General features: G+C 38.4%; 3 protein-coding genes across 3 annotated transcripts; 1 reads left to right on the plus strand and 2 right to left on the minus strand.

Annotated features, from left to right (window-relative positions):
- Positions 1–8,334: 8,334 nt before the first annotated feature.
- Positions 8,335–11,868, minus strand: LOC110852485. The gene is made up of 6 exons (XM_022100577.2): positions 11,515–11,868; positions 10,840–11,051; positions 10,318–10,422; positions 10,082–10,240; positions 9,392–9,691; positions 8,335–9,037 (listed from the first exon to the last, which is right to left on the minus strand). Exons 1-6 carry the CDS (start codon positions 11,678–11,680, stop codon positions 8,660–8,662), a joined length of 1,320 nt encoding a protein of 439 aa, XP_021956269.1. The 5' UTR covers positions 11,681–11,868; the 3' UTR covers positions 8,335–8,659.
- Positions 11,869–12,962: 1,094 nt separating this feature from the next.
- Positions 12,963–18,168, plus strand: LOC110862596 (ubiquitin-protein ligase E3C). The gene is made up of 13 exons (XM_022111818.2): positions 12,963–13,431; positions 13,504–13,648; positions 13,725–14,090; positions 14,182–14,801; positions 14,882–15,032; positions 15,159–15,359; positions 15,439–15,657; positions 15,943–16,309; positions 16,391–16,804; positions 16,878–17,016; positions 17,094–17,292; positions 17,358–17,502; positions 17,590–18,168. The coding sequence occupies exons 2-13, from the start codon at positions 13,520–13,522 to the stop codon at positions 17,697–17,699; spliced, it is 3,060 nt and encodes a 1,019-aa protein (XP_021967510.1). The 5' UTR covers positions 12,963–13,431; positions 13,504–13,519; the 3' UTR covers positions 17,700–18,168.
- LOC110862607 (putative lipoyltransferase 2, mitochondrial) lies at positions 18,156–19,202 on the minus strand. Its single transcript, XM_022111828.2, has 3 exons — positions 18,899–19,202; positions 18,522–18,827; positions 18,156–18,446 (listed from the first exon to the last, which is right to left on the minus strand). Exons 1-3 carry the CDS (start codon positions 19,053–19,055, stop codon positions 18,169–18,171), a joined length of 741 nt encoding a protein of 246 aa, XP_021967520.1. The 5' UTR covers positions 19,056–19,202; the 3' UTR covers positions 18,156–18,168.
- Between the last annotated feature and the right edge of the window lie 13 nt (positions 19,203–19,215).

Here is a 19,215-nt window from a genome sequence, read left to right on the forward strand (position 1 = left end):
CAAACCAAACCAAACCACCCGACTATCTAGAAGAAGAGGCAGCAGCGATGTGTACATATCTCATACTTCATACTTGTGTACGTACACATTGGTCGTCGTCGTATCTCCTCGCGATGAGTCTCATTCTACCACTTTTCCACTCCTCGCAAGACTCGCTTGCACCGTGTCGCCCCGGAAGTCAGAAGGATTAGCACTTTGTTGCAAATTTCATGTACCGCTATGTTGTCTTTTGCATGAGATCCCGGCACTAATACTCGTTTAAAACTGTAAATAAATGTTGATGATTCCTCCTCCAGAAGTGTGCGTGCAGTGCAAATCTATTGTAGAATTTTCACGGTTTTTCCGCAACGTGTACATATCTCCCGGTTAGAGGTCATGTACCGAGAGAGGTTTGTGTACATCGTGCAAGAGTTCATTTCAAAACAATGCAGCTAACAAAGTAATTGCACTTTTCCCAGGTCATTTTAAGGCCATTCGAGCCCGTAGTTAGGCGAGAATGGAAATGCCAAAATTATTGCAAATGTATCGATTGTACGCTTATGGAACTGCATTCGTCGCCTATGTAACTTTTTACTTTTGTCAGACGGATAATAAAAGGAAACCAGTTTGTGACGGGTTGCGTGGGCTTTTAAATACATTGTGTCAGCACGTATGTATTTCTGTTTCGAAACAATAATAAAGAATGCGGATAGACTCAAGAAGACCAAAGAAAGACGAAGAAATGATCAAAAAAAGTGAACACGACTCGAAAACCGGAGCCTGGACAAGAAATGGTGGATTGTGGTAGTAGCTTTATGCATGAAATGTAGTTTTAGTGGTGGCTACGCTCCAGTTTACGCACCTCTTTTTCTGAATAAATTAGACGAGATGTGATGCGCGATGCAAAGTAGGAACGGGGGATCGAGAGGGTTAAGTTGGATCTTCTTCTTCTGATATCAGTTGGTTGGTTGGTTAGTAAAAAAATCAGTATTTCAGTAATTTAATTTCTTCTTCTCCCTGATACGTGCGTATGCTGGACAAGGAGAAGAAACGGCCACTTCTGTATCTGTAATCTCATCTCGCGAGCTGTTGAAGGTCTGACCACGACCACGGCTAAGAAGCTCACAAGTTCAAAGTCAGTTTTATATTTTAGGTTTATTAGCTGCATCTCGGCATCCCTCGTGTGTTGGATGGATGGATGGATGGAGATACATGCGTATGCATAAATAATTCTGACGGTGTCTTCTTCACTCCAGTCCAGACGCAGCTTTTTGTTCTCCTGACCCTCACCACCACCGAGGTCTGGATGTAGCCATGTATGTATTTAACCACTTATTTTATAGTCCAGAACTTGATCTTGATTTTGATTGTGATACACGTATGTACCTACACGCAAATGAGACGCAGAATGGAGGTCTCACAGCGTATGCGATCCGATTTTGAGCAAACTAGTGTCAATTGATCTCAAATTTGATTAGTGTGAAATTTGTGAAAGGTATTATCTCCGATGGGCATTTTTGGCAGAAATATTTGCAACCGGAGAGGAGAAAAAGCGCCCTAAAGTCGAGAAATTTAACACTTTCCAAATTTACTGCGCGTTTTCCCCTCTTTGGATGCAAATATCTCTGCTGAACGTGTGTATTGGGAGATCGTGTCATTTGAAAATTTCATACCAATTAAATTTGTGTCCGACTGACACTAATTTGCTCAAAATCTGAGAGCATACGCTGCGAGACCTCCATTGTCAGGAGCACGAGTAGGACGAATCTCACCTCGGTCCGAGAGAGTTAAATATTATGAGAATGAGATTTCCTACGCCGTAAGAAGAATACTGCTGCTCCCATAATAAAAATCTCCCATTTCCCCCTCCCAAAAATCTCAGTCGTAAAAATTACCTTGAATTTAAACCAGATACGTAGAAATAAAAGTTCGGAAAGGCGGAGGAAACGCAATAAATTATTCAACTTTCACACACGGCAGACTTGAGACAATTGACCACACTTTTAATAAAACTCATTTGACTCTAAAAGTGTCAACATGTGAGGATTTATTGTACAAATGGAGCAAAAGAAGAAGAAGTGACGAGTTGAAACTTTTCACCCTGAATTTTCAATCGGCACCCTTTCGTTTCCTCTTTTGAGGCAATTTTTATTTTTATTACTCCGAATAAAGGAAAACCTGGTCGGTATAATTTTAGTCTTTATTTACATTTAAATTTAGCTCGCAAGGGGAATACCCTCTCTCTTCGAATCCTTTTAAAACGGGGTGATTTTTTAATCACTCCGTCCCTCCGTCCTAAAAGAAGTCTCTCTCTCTCTTGTTGTCATCCCTCCATTGTCTTCATGTCTGTCCACCTTTAATCCAAATCCTAATCTAAAGAAAGCAGCAGCTCAAGCAATGTTCACACGGGTTGAGGCTATTTTTTCAAGAAAAACTAGTCCCTTGTGGGACACGAAATGAAGCAAGAAAATCAATAATTTTATAGGATTATGGGTAAAGAAATGTTCAATATTTAGCAATTTATTTTCCCTCTTTCTTCATCTCAAGTATTTCCCGACGGGGAATGCAGCAGACTGAAAGATATACCTTGTTAAATATAGGGTACAACATGTTCCTCTCGAAATATTTCCCTAATCGGCCGCTATGGTCAGTTAAATTATTACAATTTGAGTAAACCGTGAAATCAACCTAAAAACCTAACCATCCAATATCCACCCATTCATGTAATGGAGACAATTATCTAAATCCTTAAAGAAGGCAAAAGTTAACAAAGTGAGTACTACATACACGATTCTGTCCGTAGTAAATAGCTTTTTGGTTCACTTTCAAAGAACGAGTGTGAAAGTGAAAATGGTATTTTTACCAGAAAATATATTTATTTACAAGTATCGGGAACTGTGAGTCCAATTTTCCCATTATATCGCAATCCTCCTCAGTCCTCACCATAATAAAGCACACTCATTTATTAAAGGATATACTACACGTACCATTAAGTGAGAGTTTAGTCCTGAAAAAAATTGCTGGAAGGGACCACGAATTATGTGTTTGAGATGAGAAAAGATGATGATCATCATCATCCCCCCGACCTGGCGTAAGTAGAAATATGATGATGACAGTAGTCGTCCCTCTCTTCACATTTCCAATATAAATACGTATCCATCGATGGATATGTACAAATCCATTAAATAATTGCATTGCATTGTGTTGCACAGGTCACTTGTTGCACTTGTCCGTCTGGGTTATTTACTAGGTTTGTGTCTGCGTTGTATATTTGGCATTGGTTGGGATGCAATGCAGGTAGAAAGAAATATATAATAAGGGTCCATTCATTTCTCAAAGGTCACTCTTTTACTTTTGCTGCAAGAAGAAGAAGAGGGCAATCTCCTCCAGGGTCAGGTTAAGAGGGAGGCTTATACATAATTATTAATCTTTAAACGATGCCCATATGTATACCAAATTGCGGAGGATATGCTGCTCGTCGTCGTAAAAGACATTATTCAGGCTCTTCTGAGCTCACCTTTCTTTCTTTCTTTTTTTCTTTCTTTCATAACATAAATAATTTAGCCGACTCATCAGCAGCCAGGTAGATAATAAATAAGGCGGATTATGATTCCCTTTCAACGGTCACTTATTTGCATGTACATACATATAAATATGTGGGTTTAATTTGGGCCTAATTTGGCTTCATAAAATGAACAATGCGTTTTAAAAATTTGTTAAAATTAGAGGTTCCCCCGCACATTAAAATTTATTACATTACGGTATAAATAAAAAATAAAATGTCAAAAATAAAATATTTTATTTTATTTTAATTTGACATTATCGCACTTATCTTGAAATTTGAAGGTACCCCTTCACTCTGAGTTTTTGCACATTTTGATCCACAAATAAAGTATGAAATTTATAAGAGACTATGACAAGTAATAACCTGATGCATGTGACACCGGCAAAAAACTGCATCCTTGAGCAGAATAACAATAAACAAATCGAGGTATTAAGTATCCATTTATGCGAAGACGGTCTTATTAAGACCGTCATCATCATTAGTTTAGGAGGACCTGCCCTGATTGAGAAGTGGATGTGATGTGACGTGAGATTGCCAAAAGACCATCCAGCCCAGTGATAATAATACCCGTTCTGCTTGGGTTTGACATGATGACAATAAAGACATGCAAAGTGAAACCTTGTTGGACGAGTATTATTTATTAGACGAATGTCTTTCTTACCTTACCGGCTACAAGAAGGCTGCCTTCTTGTTTATTGTTGTTATTGTTGATAAGTAAGCATATGTGGATTGATGGATTAAGCCGTGTCCCAACCATAACACAACCTGTACATCCGTACGTACCCAACCAACTATGGGTGACCGTGGCCTTTAGCGGACGACACAATGGAAATATAATGTTTATGAGCATTATTTATTTATTTATTGTTACTTATTTTCGTATTATGAATATTTATCAAGTTTTATCTTCTTACCGGGAAGAAAGACGAGGAGGAGAAGATAATACCCTGTGTAGGTACGTTGACCCATGATTTACGGTACTTTTTGGTTTGGGTGAGCAGGGCTTTTACTTCTTGGCACTCATCTCTCTTTTCCCTCCTCAACAATAGATTTCCTCTGCAACTTCCGAGTCCTCGGGCGAATTGCATGCATTCACATATTTATTTATGTAATATGACTGACGACAACGACTGGGTGCAAGCAATCCTTCGCTACAGGACACATTTATCCCGAGTGGAAATCACCTTGTCGAAGTCTGCAGAAATTGACGAAAGCTCGATGCATATTGTATTCGGCATATTTTTGGTACATTATCGTGCCGAAAATTTCTATCCGTTTTATTTTGCAGAAATGTATGTGCATAATTTTCTATACAAATTGCTCTGTACAAAGTTTTTCGGAAGAAAATTGGGCAAAATTTCTTCGGACCAAATTTCTGCAGGAACGCCGTTCAAATTTGTACTCGGGATATATACTTTAGTGAAGCTTTTGTAGGAACAATGGTCTCGAATAATAATGCAGTGTCACTCGTCATATTAATAAAATTGGCATCCGACCCACCAGACCAGTAAAATATTCGATATCTTCGTGACGGAGGGGTAAAAAGAAGGAATGAGGATGTGGGTGCATGCTCAATAAATACTTGTTCAATCGAGGAATAACTGAACACTGACAAAAGCAACGGTCCACGTCCATCGGTCGGTCGTGGATGTCTACTTTGTTGTAAAGACCACTTGCACTTCCTGGGTTGCATTCACTTTCTTCAAGATTGACACCTCCTTCATTCATCCTTCTCGGGATGATGTAATCCTCAATGGGAAAGGAAAAGAAGGAGATGAAAAGTGAAAAAAAACTTGGAGAGAGAGCAAATCCTGTACATGCAGATTATAGATTATGCATTAGCAGAGGACGGTTATGTATTTATTTTCAACTTTTCTATTTGATGATAACCGACGGTCAAACTTTGTGAGTGTGCCCTCTAACTTGTATTGATCACCAAAATTTTAAAATATTTTCGCATATTGTCACATATTTCTAGATTTTCAGACATATTTATAAATATTTCCGCAATTATTTGAAAAGTGCATAAATCTTATATACTTAAAAAAATACATATATTTTGTAATATTTCAACTACACAAAAAGTACAGTGCATTATCTTCAGAAATACAAATTTTGCAAAAATTCTATATTTTTATGGTATTTTTGGCGTTTTTTTCGCAAATATTAAATACATATTTCAGAGATTCTTCGTAACTATATATCCGCTCCCTGATTATTGATGTGTACCCAGTCCCACAACAATGGGATACAATTCAACAGTGAGAGATGCAATACAATAAAATACCGGTTGACCGGACAGGTTGCTCTGTTTTTGACAGAATTGATGAAATTCTTGGAAAATTGACGTGCATATGGATGGACGGACACCTGCTTCTGCTGCGTGTCTTATCGACTGAATTGGATTCACTCAGTTTTTATAATTTGACAATAAAATTGACCAGAAACTACCCCAACAAAAATGGTCACGTCCGATTGGTCAGTGTCGAAATAAATGTTGCTGGACACGCGAAAATGGATGTGAGAATTTGCTCCGTGTATGTAGCCGTGCGCATCCATCCAGAGGAATGAATATTAAGCAGACTAACGAGATTCTGAATTCCCATTAAGATTCGAGATTATGATAGCTTTATGAGTGAATTTAGGAGGAGGAGGGAGTTAGTGCCAATAATTTCACTCCTTGCAGATGAAACATTTGGTGAATAGATAGATTTTGCAAATCTGCTCACGTAGGTAGCAATCAAGATTTTAGACGTGAACATAATTGTTTCAATATCTGTGTTAACTCTCACGGGTTGAATGTCCGTCTTCCTTTATTGACACACCGAAAAGTTGAGATCTATACGGCACACAAATTTGCCAAGATATCCTGACATCATGTATTTAGGCATGTAACAATAACATCCCTACATCATGCAATTCATGTCCTGGTTGGTGCATTTCTGGGTGCAGTGGACACATTCATTTTCACGACGGAATTTGTCAACGAAGTCAATCCAATTCATTAAATTGGGACGAGATCAATACCCTCCAATTGTCAACACGCATTTAATAGTGCGATGTGAAATGGGCTAATTGACCACACCACCACCACTCCAGCCAATTTATGGCCCCCACTGCAATTTCGACCAATTATTACGTGCTCCTCACATCCGCAAGTTGGATATCGTTGACTATCTATAATTTTCATTTATGGTGATGATGATGAAGTGTTTATTTAAGAGATGAAGTGCAGCTAGTCATACAAGTCGGCTCATCATCATCTTCAACCTCCTCCTCCTCCTCCCTTTGCTGATGTATGCACATGGATAAATTCTTATCTGTTATGTACATATGTAGGTGGTGCAGTTGATACATAGGTGGTTAAGTAAGTTATGTTGCTGCTGTTGATGATGGTGATGATGATGATTTTCAATGTTTGGATTTCAGGTTTTTTGAACCTAGAGAGAGACTCGTCCATCCCTCGTGTTAATTAAAATGTTGAGGGGTCTGTGAAACAAGGAAAATGTGGCTTGATAAGTCGAATTATTATTATTTTTAAGTAGTCTCCATCCCACTGTGATTTATGGACAGATATCATCAGTTTGATCACCCATCGACACACACGGAATGGACCAAATCAAAGCATTCTTCTCACTTTTGTAGATACAGTAGGTAGGTACGACGTATGTACGAGTGAGCAATTCCTGTCCTGCATGACGAAGGAAAGTTGCAAATCGTAAGTGAAGAATCATCTCACGATGGTAATAATGTGGCGAGAAGAAGAAGAAGAAGTTGCTAAAATCCCGGCTCAGTAAAACTACTTATTACGGAAGTAAGCACATACATGATGATCACCAACTCATGATCTGCATAAGGTTGCGCATTCAGCCAGCTTCTTGATGATGCTGGTTTGTTGCTTGGCTGTTTCTCTTCAGTACCGAAGTCATTCACTTTTCGACCCATATTTCCCATCCTACAGTATTGATGCTTCTTCTCTGCGGAAAGCTACATGTTCCTCGCCTTGAGTGTGGATTGGATTGGATTGAATGTTATCTCAACACACGGTCAGCAAGATGAACACACACAACATGAGCAGGATCTTCTTCTTTCTTATTATCGCATTTGCATGCATGCATCTCATCTCGCTTATGCGAAATCCGACCAAGTAAATAAATTGCATGCAGTCGTCGTCCATGCTAAAAATGTGGTTTCACTACTATGTATATGCATATTTAGTACTACCTAGACTTGGTTTTTTTGACTGGAAATTCATGGAACCATGAGAATTTGAAGAAGAAGAAGGAAAAATGAGAATATTTATTATCTATCATGTGCAACAAACAAAAGAGTCAAGTTACTATTATTACATACTTGCACGAATTTGAGTATATTGTATGAATTTGCAATTTAGGTACTTCTTTCCTGGCGAACGTTTTTAATTGCGGTGAATGCAAACTAATCTGCGAAATGGCAACAACCTTAAGAAAGCAGGAGGGAAGATGAGAATAAATGTGAAAGATGTTGTGGCTGATGATGATTTGATGATCGACAGACAGACGGACGAACGGGTGGGTGGGTGGATGAGAGATTATGCTAATTTATTGTTGTACATAAGTGACCAGATAAAGAGGGGCACGATGGACACCAATTGCCTTCTAGAAGACCAAAAGACTTTCTCCTTTGGAGTACATCCTAAATTAAGTCAATTGAATGGTGCACATGAACTAATAGGTAAATACAAATAAGTGGAATTAGACGGGCTGATAAAATCTCTACCATAATGCCAATTAAACCTCAGTAAAAATGAATTTAAGCTGTTGATAAATGCATATTTATTACTTACATCATATTTATCACGTAGCATTTATAGCACGAATGAAAATAAAATAAAATGTGTTTTCAAGTGGACATCATTAAGAAGATAAATTTTGAACAAACCTTGTATGTAAACATATTGAAAAAAAACATGAACGCTTATTTTAAAAGAATGGATTAAATCACGGATAAAAATGCATTTTCTCTCGCACCAGTAGAACAAAATTTGTGAAAAACTTGTGTCGAATTTTTTCAGTCTTGTTTGAGTACATATTTACATGTAATTTGCGTAAGAGTTAGGCTGGTGGATTACCAGAACTAAATACTATCGATGTCAAGGGGCTCTTCTTGCTCCTCGTTGGCTTTGCTGGGCTTATCAGCCTGGTTTCCTGCGGGGACGGTTGGTGGTGGGATAGGCTTATCCGTCAGTTCTCTCACTGATACCTCACCATTGCTGCGTCCTGATTCATTTAGTCCGGAACTGACAGCCTGGTTTTGGGCTGTGTCACCGTCTCGGAGACCGACAACGACATTAGGCTCCAAATCGAGGGCTTCAAGGATTTCTTGGTTCAATTCAGCATCTGCAGCCGCGGCGTCTGCTTGCAGTTCGAGAACTTCTTGCTGAAGAAGAGACGCATCTGGATCAGATTCGTCCTCAGTTGTGCTGTCATCAGTAGAACTGATTCTTCCCGTTGGCTGCATTATAAATAAAATTCATGAATTTAACATGCAATTTAGGTCGGTGTTTGTGGGTTTGCCACATTTCTTGCACAGCAAGAGATGCAAACGCATGCACATGCAAATGCAAATTCATTTTTTGCAAAGCAAGAAATGAAAGAAATGAAAGAAAGTGCAAGAAATATGCGCTATCAAGCCACGCACGGTATGAATTATGCGCGTAGTTTCTTGCGCATTTCTTGCAGGTCAAAATAGCTGCAAGAAACCACTTTCATGCGGTTATTTCTTGCGAGTGCTTACTTCAATGCGAAACACTGAATGTTAATACTGTTGTAATTTGCATGAAATATGCAAATCTATGTTTTTTCTTACGTATACGTAATCCTCGTCGTCCGCACTTTCATATTGCTCTTCTGGAATATTTAGTAATCTGTGAAGGTCCGATGAAGGAGATGAATACTCTTGAGAACTTGAAGCCGAATCAGATTCAAGGTTATTCAATCCACAACCTGTTCCAGCTTCGTCAGAATCTTCGGAAGAAACTTCCCTATTGTTGTTGACAGCCGGGTTCCCATCTGCGCCAAGTTGGACGGGCAATTCTTCACATTCGTCAGCATCATAAAGAGTTTCGTCGGTGGTGGCACTCTCGGGACGCTTCCTCTTTTCAACAACCTGAAAATAATACATTTTACAAGACGCATTCTAAACTACAATGTACTTAAATAGGACTTATTTTTAATCGTCCTCGGCTCTGGGAATTTATTTCAAAATTCTGGACGACAAATTTATAGAGACGATATTAACATTTAAAAAAATATACACTCCAGATTTTTACAGGTTTTGAAGTAGGAGATCTCAAATTTAAGAGACCCTCATAGAAGTTAGAACTCATCGAAACTAGCTGAAAAAACTCACTACCATTCTATTAATCAACTCACTGGCTACAAATTTGTCGTCCAGAATTTTAAAACAAATTTCCAGAGTGGAGAATTTATTTTAAATGTATTGATTTTGGCAATTTTGGTGATGAGTCCTCCTATGTCAAAAAGAGAAAATACTAACTTGATTTCGAGCCGCAAATCTATTTGCAGCTTCAGCTTCGTCCATTTTCGGTTGCGGTACGAGATGGACGCTGTCCGTCATGGGGTCTCTGACTCCAAATAATGTATTGAACTTTGGAATCAATCGTCCAAGCTGGCTCAGTCGTCGACGAGGGGATAACTGAAGTAGAAATGAGATTATTCGACCTTTCCTACTTTTTACCAGACTTTTGACTTAAATACGTAATTAAGCCTTACAGTTATCCTGCCTCCATTTGATGATGATGATTGTGAATAACGCTTCCTAGGGCTGGCAGTAACTGATCGAATTAATCGGTGCCTTATAGCTCGTAAAATGTGCAACTACATAACAATAGAAACATGTATCAGCGAATCAGGGATGGCCGAAATACTTTGTTAAAATACTGCATTTTGATTTCCGCTCTTGCCAGGGTTTGAATTTCCAGGGCCGTTACACCCACAAAAACACGACAATCTGCATGCAGAATGCAGCAGTAGTGATACGAAAAAACAGGTTTCGCGAAAGAAATGAGCATTTTATTGCTGTCAAAATACTTTACATTATTTTCTAAAAATAAAGTTTTTTGATAACGATAAAATGTTAATTTCCTTCGCGAAACCTGTGTTTTCGTATCACTACTTCTGCAGATTGTCGTGTTTTTGTGGGTGTAACGGCTCTGGAAATCCAAACCCCATATTTTGGTCAGAAGTCATTTAGTTTTACATAAACTGTTAAAATCCAAGTAGGTAAATACTTACGGAGGCCAAACCTAACGTGGACACAAGTTGAGACCACCGTGAAGGAGGCTCCTCGTCCATGATTTCGTCTTTGGTCGATACACTGACAACTTTTGATGAGCCCTTCGGACTAATACTTATGTCGACCAGCAATTTGATCCTCTTTAGTCGTTTAGCTGAACTGCCAACTGCTGCTGCTGCTGGAACGGCTTCTTCATTTTCTTCGCTGGGACCTGCAAATAATAAGTTCCCGACTTGTGGTTAAACTATTGAGTATAGAGACGCGTTATGGTTCACTCCCTAGTAACTTACGCCATAGTTAAATATGACCTCGGTATTAACTTTAGTAATCAGGTGAGTGACAATGAAGAGCTCGCAGGGTATGCTCCCCGATTTTGACCAAATTAGTGTCAATCGATCACAAATTTAATTAGTATGAAATTTGTAAACGATACGATCTCCTAAGGGGAACGTTTGGCAACGTATTTGGATCCCAAGAGGAGAAAATGTACAGAAAATTTGGAAATTTAAAATTTGTAAAATTTAAAGCACGTTTTTTGGCAAACCTGCGCATTGGTAGATAGTGCCTTTTACAAATATCATATTAATTAAATTGTGATCGATCTAAGCTAATTTGCTTCAAAGAGGAGAGCATACTCTGCAAGACCTCCATTATTAGTAGCATTGTGACCTTACCTGTTGCAAGGTTATCTGTCTCTTTTGCTAAATAGTGGGAACAATCTGCAGGCGTTAGAACTCCTGTAATTGCACGTTCCCACATTTCCAACAAGACTATGATAAAGCTGATGATAATTCTAAGCTTGGATGCCAGGTAGGAACGAATTCCGCGTAGAAAAACCATTTCGATTTTTTTAGAAATAGAACTGTATTAGAAAAACAAATAGCAAATCAAAAATACTTAACGAAAGATATAGCCAGAGATAATTGGGCTTAACTGATAAAAAATTTTTAAATATAAAATCAAGAAATCTTCAACAACTAAGAATAACATGTAGCATGGACAAATGATCGAAGACAATTAAGAACACGGCACAAGGTTGTGCCTCTCTGTTCTCGTTTAACATAGTTGAATGTTACTAGAAATGTTAGATAAGAAAAATATGTAAATTCTACATTTGTTAAAAGGTATGTAGCTTTGTGCAAGAAGTATGCACCAAAAACGAACAAAGGACAAGATGATGATAAGTATATGGATAACAATGTATGCAAATCAGTGAATATATAAATTAGGTACATTGACTTAAAAGTCAGGGAATAACTATGTAACACATTTTGCATTACATACTTCCATGTACGCAAAAACTCGAAAAATTTTACTCAAGTCTACATACATTGCATATAAATTTGCAATTTCTGGCCAAAAATTAAAATATCGAATTTGCAAAGAAAAATATTTTGCCCTGTGTAACTTCTGATTCTAAAAAGCGCACTATGTAAGGTTTGCAATATACAGACCTATAAATTTGCTTTACATCATTCATTTACTATACGGGATAAATTTCATGAAATTTCCGAATACGATATTACATTACTTAGGACGATCACACCATCCACGAAACTGAAACTGGTCCATTGATTCTCCTTCAATAGTGAGGAACTTGACACGAATTTGCATGGATGGACAAATACTTTGTCAAAATGCAGGATTTTGAGCTCCATTCTTTGGATTTCCAGTGGTGTTACACCCACAAAATGACGAGAATGATACATCAGCCATATAAAAATACAGGTTTTGTAAAGAAATCAAAATTTTATTGTTGTCAAAAGTACTTTATTTTAAAAAGATCGCGAAAATAAAGTATTTTGACAGCGACAAAAAACTAATTTATTCTCAAACCCTGTAATTAAAATCCGTTTCACGCTATTTGATTTCATACGAAATCATACGAAATTGAATAATTTAAACGCCAAAATAAAAATAACCAGTGTCAAAAAATACAATAAGTCGGCTCATTCGACTAATGTGATGAACTCAAATAGCGTTAAACGGAGTTTACATGTAGACTCTCGCTTTTTTGTGGGTGTAACACCTCTGGAAATCCAAACTCTGGCAAGCTAGAAATGCTGTTTTTTGGCAAAGTATTTTATCCATGCAAATTTGCGACGCTAATGATAAGTGACGATGATAAAGTAAAAAAAAAACATGGGAATTGGCTCTTTTCTTGTTTCGCCCCCCAACCCAGCGCAGCATTCGAGCCGTCCAACAACAACTTTGGAAAATGTCATGTCATATGTGTGGCCAGATGAGAGTTCAAATTCGCACAAGAAACGGCAAAAAAGAGTGACGAAGTCGTCTGCGAGACGGAACATTGTTGAATGAAATTGCAATTTTTAACCAACACACAGCTGCAATTATTATTCTGTAAATAACCTTTTTGTAACAATTGCTAATTAGTCAGCAATTCGAGGAAAGAGAGGATTTTGCAGAATTGGGAATAATAGCGAATCCTTATAAAATTTTTAGTTATTAATTGTGAAATTAAGTAGTTGATCGAGTTAGTGAGTGCTATCGTGGTGGTGGTGGGTGGTGTAGTAGAGGGGACAACGAGAAAAGGGCCTGAGTCACTGGAAGGAAGGACCATCTTTCGTTGGGTTATTAGCGAATAATTTTATTTCGTCGTGTTTAATGGAGGTGGATGATTAACATGTTCCTTAAATATATAGGTGAGAAGAAGAAGCAATGTCACAATTCCTCTTTGAGGGACACTATCGTCGAACGCCGCGTCAAACTTTGGGTGGAAATTCGCGAGCGTCGGAAGACCGAGGATCCCTCATTCAACGGGCAGATGCGGAAAGGAAGCAGAGAGAGGTGGGTGTGGTTGGTGGTGATAAAGTTAATTGTTCAGGTAGAGACATTCAAGTATAATTGTGATTCGTTATTTTAGAGAGAACGCCAAGAACAAGCCTCAATTCTCAAGCTGCAAGGATTTTTCCGTGCTTGTCTTGACAGGAAACGGATCCACGCCGCATGGAGGGTGGAGTTTGACCAGAAGAAAAAGTTGCAGTTGAACGATGAAGAATTCCTCGCCCAAATTTTTCGCCTCAACCTATTTTACCGGAATGATAAGACCGAAGACACGTCGAGACTGTTGGAACTTGGAAAATTGTTGCTTACCAAGTACCAACTTGTTACAGGCGCTATGAAGACAAATAACACGGTGGCGTTTGCAATGAAACAAATAATTCACAAGTGCCTGCGCTGTTTGAACATGCCTAACGTTCCGTATGCGGTGTTACTTAGACTGATTGAGGTGCGTTGTTTGTCCGAAAGAAGAGAAAATAATAATTAGAGGTCCTCTAATAGAGGATTAGACTTAATGATTTGCATGTTGTTTGTTCTAGATCTACACGGATGCCTCGAAATATACGGATAATAATCCTTCCGAACCTTCTTCCGAACCTCCTCTCCTAAAGGACGACATAGTCAAACTAATTTCTGGCATTTGGCTCTTTCTGGTGGAAGAAGCCGATTTATTTGTGACTTATAGAAGATTTTTGGATCATAAAATTCCTCCCATGCAATCAGAAGCGGAGCAGGAAAATAGGATTACGCAAAACTATGACTATTTGCTCGTGTATAAACGTGTCCTCCATCTCAAGACAGACTTGAAGAATAGAAATTTACAAATTTCCATGAAGTCAAAAGTGTACGATTCTGAGGCTGCAATAGACTTGATAATGGCCAAGTTTGCAGAATCCTTTTCTGAAAATGTTATCCCGTTGGAAGGCAATAATGGCATTGCGGCGTACTTTATACTTCCCCGATTGTCTAATTTTATTCCATGGGAAGAGTGGGTAAAAACAGCACCTTTGTCAAAGCTGGCTGGAAAATCGGATGGGAGTGGAATGCGCCATATATTTTATGTTACTCTTCTCCTCATGCGCAACATGACTTTGACGGACGCAAATATACCGACATTCCTCAAAGCTTTGAATGAGCTGCGTCCCTCGATAGATCCAATGTATGAATTAATTACAATTTAAAACCGTATTTTTAGTTATGAAACTTCTTTTACATGTTATTTCCAATTACGACTTGTAGATTTGGCCCTGGCGTCTCAAATCATGGCCTTACCCGAGAAATCGAAAACATTGATGAGGAAATGGACATTCTTGATGACGAAGATGAAATGGAGACTGATGAGAATTTTGCGAAACACTCCAATAATATTTATCTACAAGAGTGTCGAGTGGTAAGTCATAAGTCAGTCGAATCTATGAAATGACCGATTTTATTGTGATGTTAAGTAGACATAACAAAATCACTATTAAAAAACAAAGTAAATTGCATAAATCAATTCTGTCCTTCATTTTTCCAGATTTATGCAGCTTTAAAGTCAGTTTTAAACAAGGCTGAAATCGCTTCATGGCTTTATCCATTTCAACTCCACAAGTGGAAACTAATAACGGAAATAATTAGTTGTGTAATCAGACTAGAGCCGAAATTATCTACGATTGATTTCAACTTTTTGTCTTCAATGTCCTATCGGAGAGACTATGTACGCTCCTTGTGTTTGCATGTAAGAAATCATACTTTGCAAATACCCAGAATTTAATTTAGTGATATGTAACATTAAATATACGTAACAAATATTGTAGGTAATCGGGACACCTATTCTACCGGAGGACGACCTTTTAGCCTTCTGTTGGTTCATTTCCCATCTCTTGGGGACGCTCCACGATCCCGAATTTCTCACTGGAATACCCGTCCAGAAGGAAGAACTTGTCAGACTAGTGGTGGTATTTAGAGATTTGTTTAGCGAAAAAGTTATGAAAGAATCGGCGTGGGCTGGGAATGCTCCAGGCGCTTCCGTTCTTGTAAGTCAACAATCATCTTTGTAAATACGTATTAAAACTTGTAGGGTCACAAAATCTTATACAATTTTTTAAAAGCAAAACTAAAGTACGCAAACGAACGCGTTTAGTTCTGTGAACTTTGTAAGTTTTTTTAATAAGGTTTATTTTTGTAGTTTGTGTTCTACAAACTAGCCTCAGAAAACTTGGATAGTTAGTTAAGAGATGTGGTGTGAATATTCTAAGTATTATATTTTATAGCGAAAATTGTCTACGAAATTTGCAAAAAAAATTATATTTTGTTCACAGGCAATCACTGGAGTTTTGATGAAACTTCACGATCGTAATTCCAGAATGAATCTCTTTCCTGAAGACATTTTTATTTCAAACACTCTGTCCAAAATATGTCCTGTGGAGACACATTCCATCCGATTAGAAAGTTTGACCTCGGAAAAGTTGCCAAATGATCTCACTCCAATGGAAGAAAAACTTTTCAAGATTCTTATGTATTTCCCTTTCGCCTTGTCGTTCCATGACCGGGTCAAAGTGTGGAATCGTCTACTCGATTTGGACAAACAGACGAACGAACCATTTCCAACTGCGGGCCGAGAAGATATACAAATTCGTAGGAATTACATTTATGAAGATGCGTTCGAAAAATTGTCTCCAGAAAACGGTGTGTAAACAATGAAATCTATGATTACCTTCAAAGTATGAGAGCTTTTATGAATTATCATGATGTTTCAAATCAATCTAGTTCCCGATCTACGGCGACACATAAGAATTTCTCTCGTCAATGTGGTTGGTGTTTTAGAAGCTGGGATCGATGGGGGTGGTCTCTTAAGAGAATTTTTAACCGAATCTACTAAAGCAGCCGTTGATCCGAATAGAGGATTATTTAGATTTGACTCACAAAATAGAATTTATCCAAACCCCATCGCTAAAAAGTTGATGTTTGATTTCCGAAAACATTTTTATGCCGTTGGGAGACTGGTTGGGAAAGCGTTGTATGAACAAACCCTCTTGGAACTTCCCATCGCTGCGTTTTTCATCCAGTATTGCATTGAGGGAAAGGTTACATCGGCGGTGGACTTTTTAGCAACATTGGATCCGGCTTTGCACAAGAATCTGTTGACACTAAAAACATTCAAGGGCGACTTGAACACGATGGGTACATATAAACATGCAATTTATTAGTACTTAAAATCTTGGATTTTGAAAATAACGTTTCTTTGGATTTTCAGGATTGGATTTCACCATCGCTGCTGAAGAATTAGGAGAAACCCGAATTATAGACTTGAAACGGAATGGGAAAGAAATTTCTGTCGATAACACCAACGTGATTGAATATATTCATCTCGTCGCGGATTACAGAATTAACAAGTGAGCAACTAACTTTTAACTAAGTTTCTCAAGTTTGTGCCAGGTGTGTTAAGTTGTATTTTATTTTATCCCTACAGAGAAATGGAAGACGAATGTCGCAATTTTCGTGCCGGTATGCTCGACGTAGTTCCAAGTGTTCGAATGTTTTCATGGAAAGAACTCCAAACGTTAATATCCGGTTCTGATAAGCCAATTAATATCGACGACTGGAGGGCGAATACCAATTATGGAGATAACTTTTCCGACAATCATGCAACAATTCAAATCTTTTGGCAGGTAAGTCTCAAGCACTAAATTATATTAAATTTCAACGCACTTAATAAACAATACAATTTCTATAGGTTGTCCGAAGTTTTGATGAAAAGTGCCTTAGGATGTTGCTAAAATTTGTCACGTCCTGTTCTCGACCTCCTCTTCTCGGGTTTAAGGATCTCGTACCTAAATTTGGGATTCAAAACGTCGGCAAAACAGATCGATTACCGACTGGTGAGTTTATATTTTTTTTTACTCCGAACTCAACTCTTAATATATTTAATTTTTCTCTATTTCAAATTTGATTTTCTTAATTCACAGCCTCCACTTGTATGAATTTACTCAAACTACCTGAATTCACGGATTTTACCACACTCAAAGAGAAACTGATGTACGTGATCAATGCTCACGCCGGATTCGAACTGTCCTAATTTCACCGTGTCAAACAAATTCTTGTGTTAAAAACCTACCGTTTGAAATGGGGAACAATGATGCTTTAATCAAGTTTATTTATCATGAATCAGTCACTCATCGATCAACAGCAACTATTAATACTACAAAACAAACAGTTGTAATCAGTGTCCCTTCCTTGTATAATAACCCTGTACAAAAAACCACTACTATACAACCACCACCACCATCATTATTTAGATATGATGACTTTTCTAAGGATAAGCTTAAATATCAAAACGTGAACAAACTCAAATTCGTAGTAGTAACAAACAACGAAACCTTAGTGGAGCTGGTTGTAAAAAATATATGTTTAGTAGATATGCATGTGTTGAAATTTCAAGTTGTGATATACATACGATAACTCGCAGTGGCGTATTAAAATTCCAGAAGAATAACTTTACGACGAGGACACACACGACGCTTCGTAATAAATTGATTGTGAAACTATTACATGTTGTATGTGGAAGGAGACATGGCTTTATTGACTAATTTTTTCACCTCATCATCTCCCATTTGTTGTATTTTACACGAAAAAATATTTTGGAAACTTGATATCAAGGAGGATTCAGCATCTTGTGGGGAACAGTCTTCATTTAATTCATGCGAGAGTGAGGTGACCCCTTTATCTTTGATTCCGCAAGGAACAATGTGTTGAAACCAGGCCAAGTCTACATTGCAATTGAGAGCGAGTCCGTGCGTGGTGACGTGTCGCTTACAGTGGACGCCTTTAAAATGAAATTATGATAAGCAATTAAATGACCTATTACATTGATTATTAATTAAATTATATGAACACGTACCAATAGCACAGATTTTTGCGTCGTTTGCCCAAGCCCCCGTGTGCGACACGTCTTTACCGCTAAGCTGCGCCAGCACCCCGAGCAGGCGACACGTCTGCACCGCGACCAACTCCAACTTGGCGATATAACTTCTCAGCGGAAGTTTTCGAAACGAGCCAAGGTGGAAGATTGGATATGCGACGAGTTGACCGGGACCGTGAAACGTGGTCAGACCGCCGCGATCAGAATGAACTACTTCCGCCCCCGTGGATATCAATTTGGAGGTCTCGTCGGGGTCGGGATTTTCTCGCAAGCCGAGAGTATACACTGGAAGAAGGTGAATGAAATGTGATAACACATTTTTACGTAAGTGAACAAAGACATGATAACCTTCTTACCTGGCTCATGCTCGACTAGAATGAGGGTGTGACCAGTGGGGCTGCCTCCTTCTTCAAGGATAGACGACCGGACCAACTTTTGAAGGCGGAGAGCCGGCAAGTACCCAAGGCGACCGGCACGGAGCAATTTCACAACGGGGGAGGAAATTGCGACCATTACGAAGTGGCATGTAGATACATATAATGGTAACTATTACTGAGATAAGTCCTTATCGATCACACACGTGGAGATTATTAATAGCTTCGCAGCTGAGTTATTTTTTTATGATAAATCATTGTCTCATCTCAACCTTTGAGTCCCAGTCCGCCAACCATGT

The sequence above is a fragment of the Folsomia candida genome, unplaced genomic scaffold (genome assembly GCF_002217175.1).
Source record: "Folsomia candida strain VU population unplaced genomic scaffold, ASM221717v1 Fcan01_Sc001, whole genome shotgun sequence".
NCBI classification, from domain to species: domain Eukaryota; kingdom Metazoa; phylum Arthropoda; class Collembola; order Entomobryomorpha; family Isotomidae; genus Folsomia; species Folsomia candida.

Bases quoted from the DNA above. Each gene is read 5' to 3' on its own strand.
- LOC110852485 (XM_022100577.2), bottom strand. From the start codon at position 11,680: ATGGTTTTTCTACGCGGAATTCGTTCCTACCTGGCATCCAAGCTTAGA. The intron at 11,052-11,514 runs GTAAGGTCACAA...TATTATTTGCAG, and splicing joins GACAGATAACCTTGCAACAG to GTCCCAGCGAAGAAAATGAA. The intron at 9,038-9,391 runs GTAAGAAAAAAC...TTTATAATGCAG, and splicing joins ACGACGAGGATTACGTATAC to CCAACGGGAAGAATCAGTTC.
- LOC110862596 (XM_022111818.2), top strand. From the start codon at position 13,520: ATGTCACAATTCCTCTTTGAGGGACACTATCGTCGAACGCCGCGTCAA. The intron at 15,033-15,158 runs GTAAGTCATAAG...TCATTTTTCCAG, and splicing joins ATCTACAAGAGTGTCGAGTG to ATTTATGCAGCTTTAAAGTC. The intron at 17,503-17,589 runs GTGAGTTTATAT...CTTAATTCACAG, and splicing joins AACAGATCGATTACCGACTG to CCTCCACTTGTATGAATTTA.
- LOC110862607 (XM_022111828.2), bottom strand. From the start codon at position 19,055: ATGGTCGCAATTTCCTCCCCCGTTGTGAAATTGCTCCGTGCCGGTCGC. The intron at 18,828-18,898 runs GTAAGAAGGTTA...ACCTTCTTCCAG, and splicing joins TCTAGTCGAGCATGAGCCAG to TGTATACTCTCGGCTTGCGA. The intron at 18,447-18,521 runs GTACGTGTTCAT...TTCATTTTAAAG, and splicing joins CGCAAAAATCTGTGCTATTG to GCGTCCACTGTAAGCGACAC.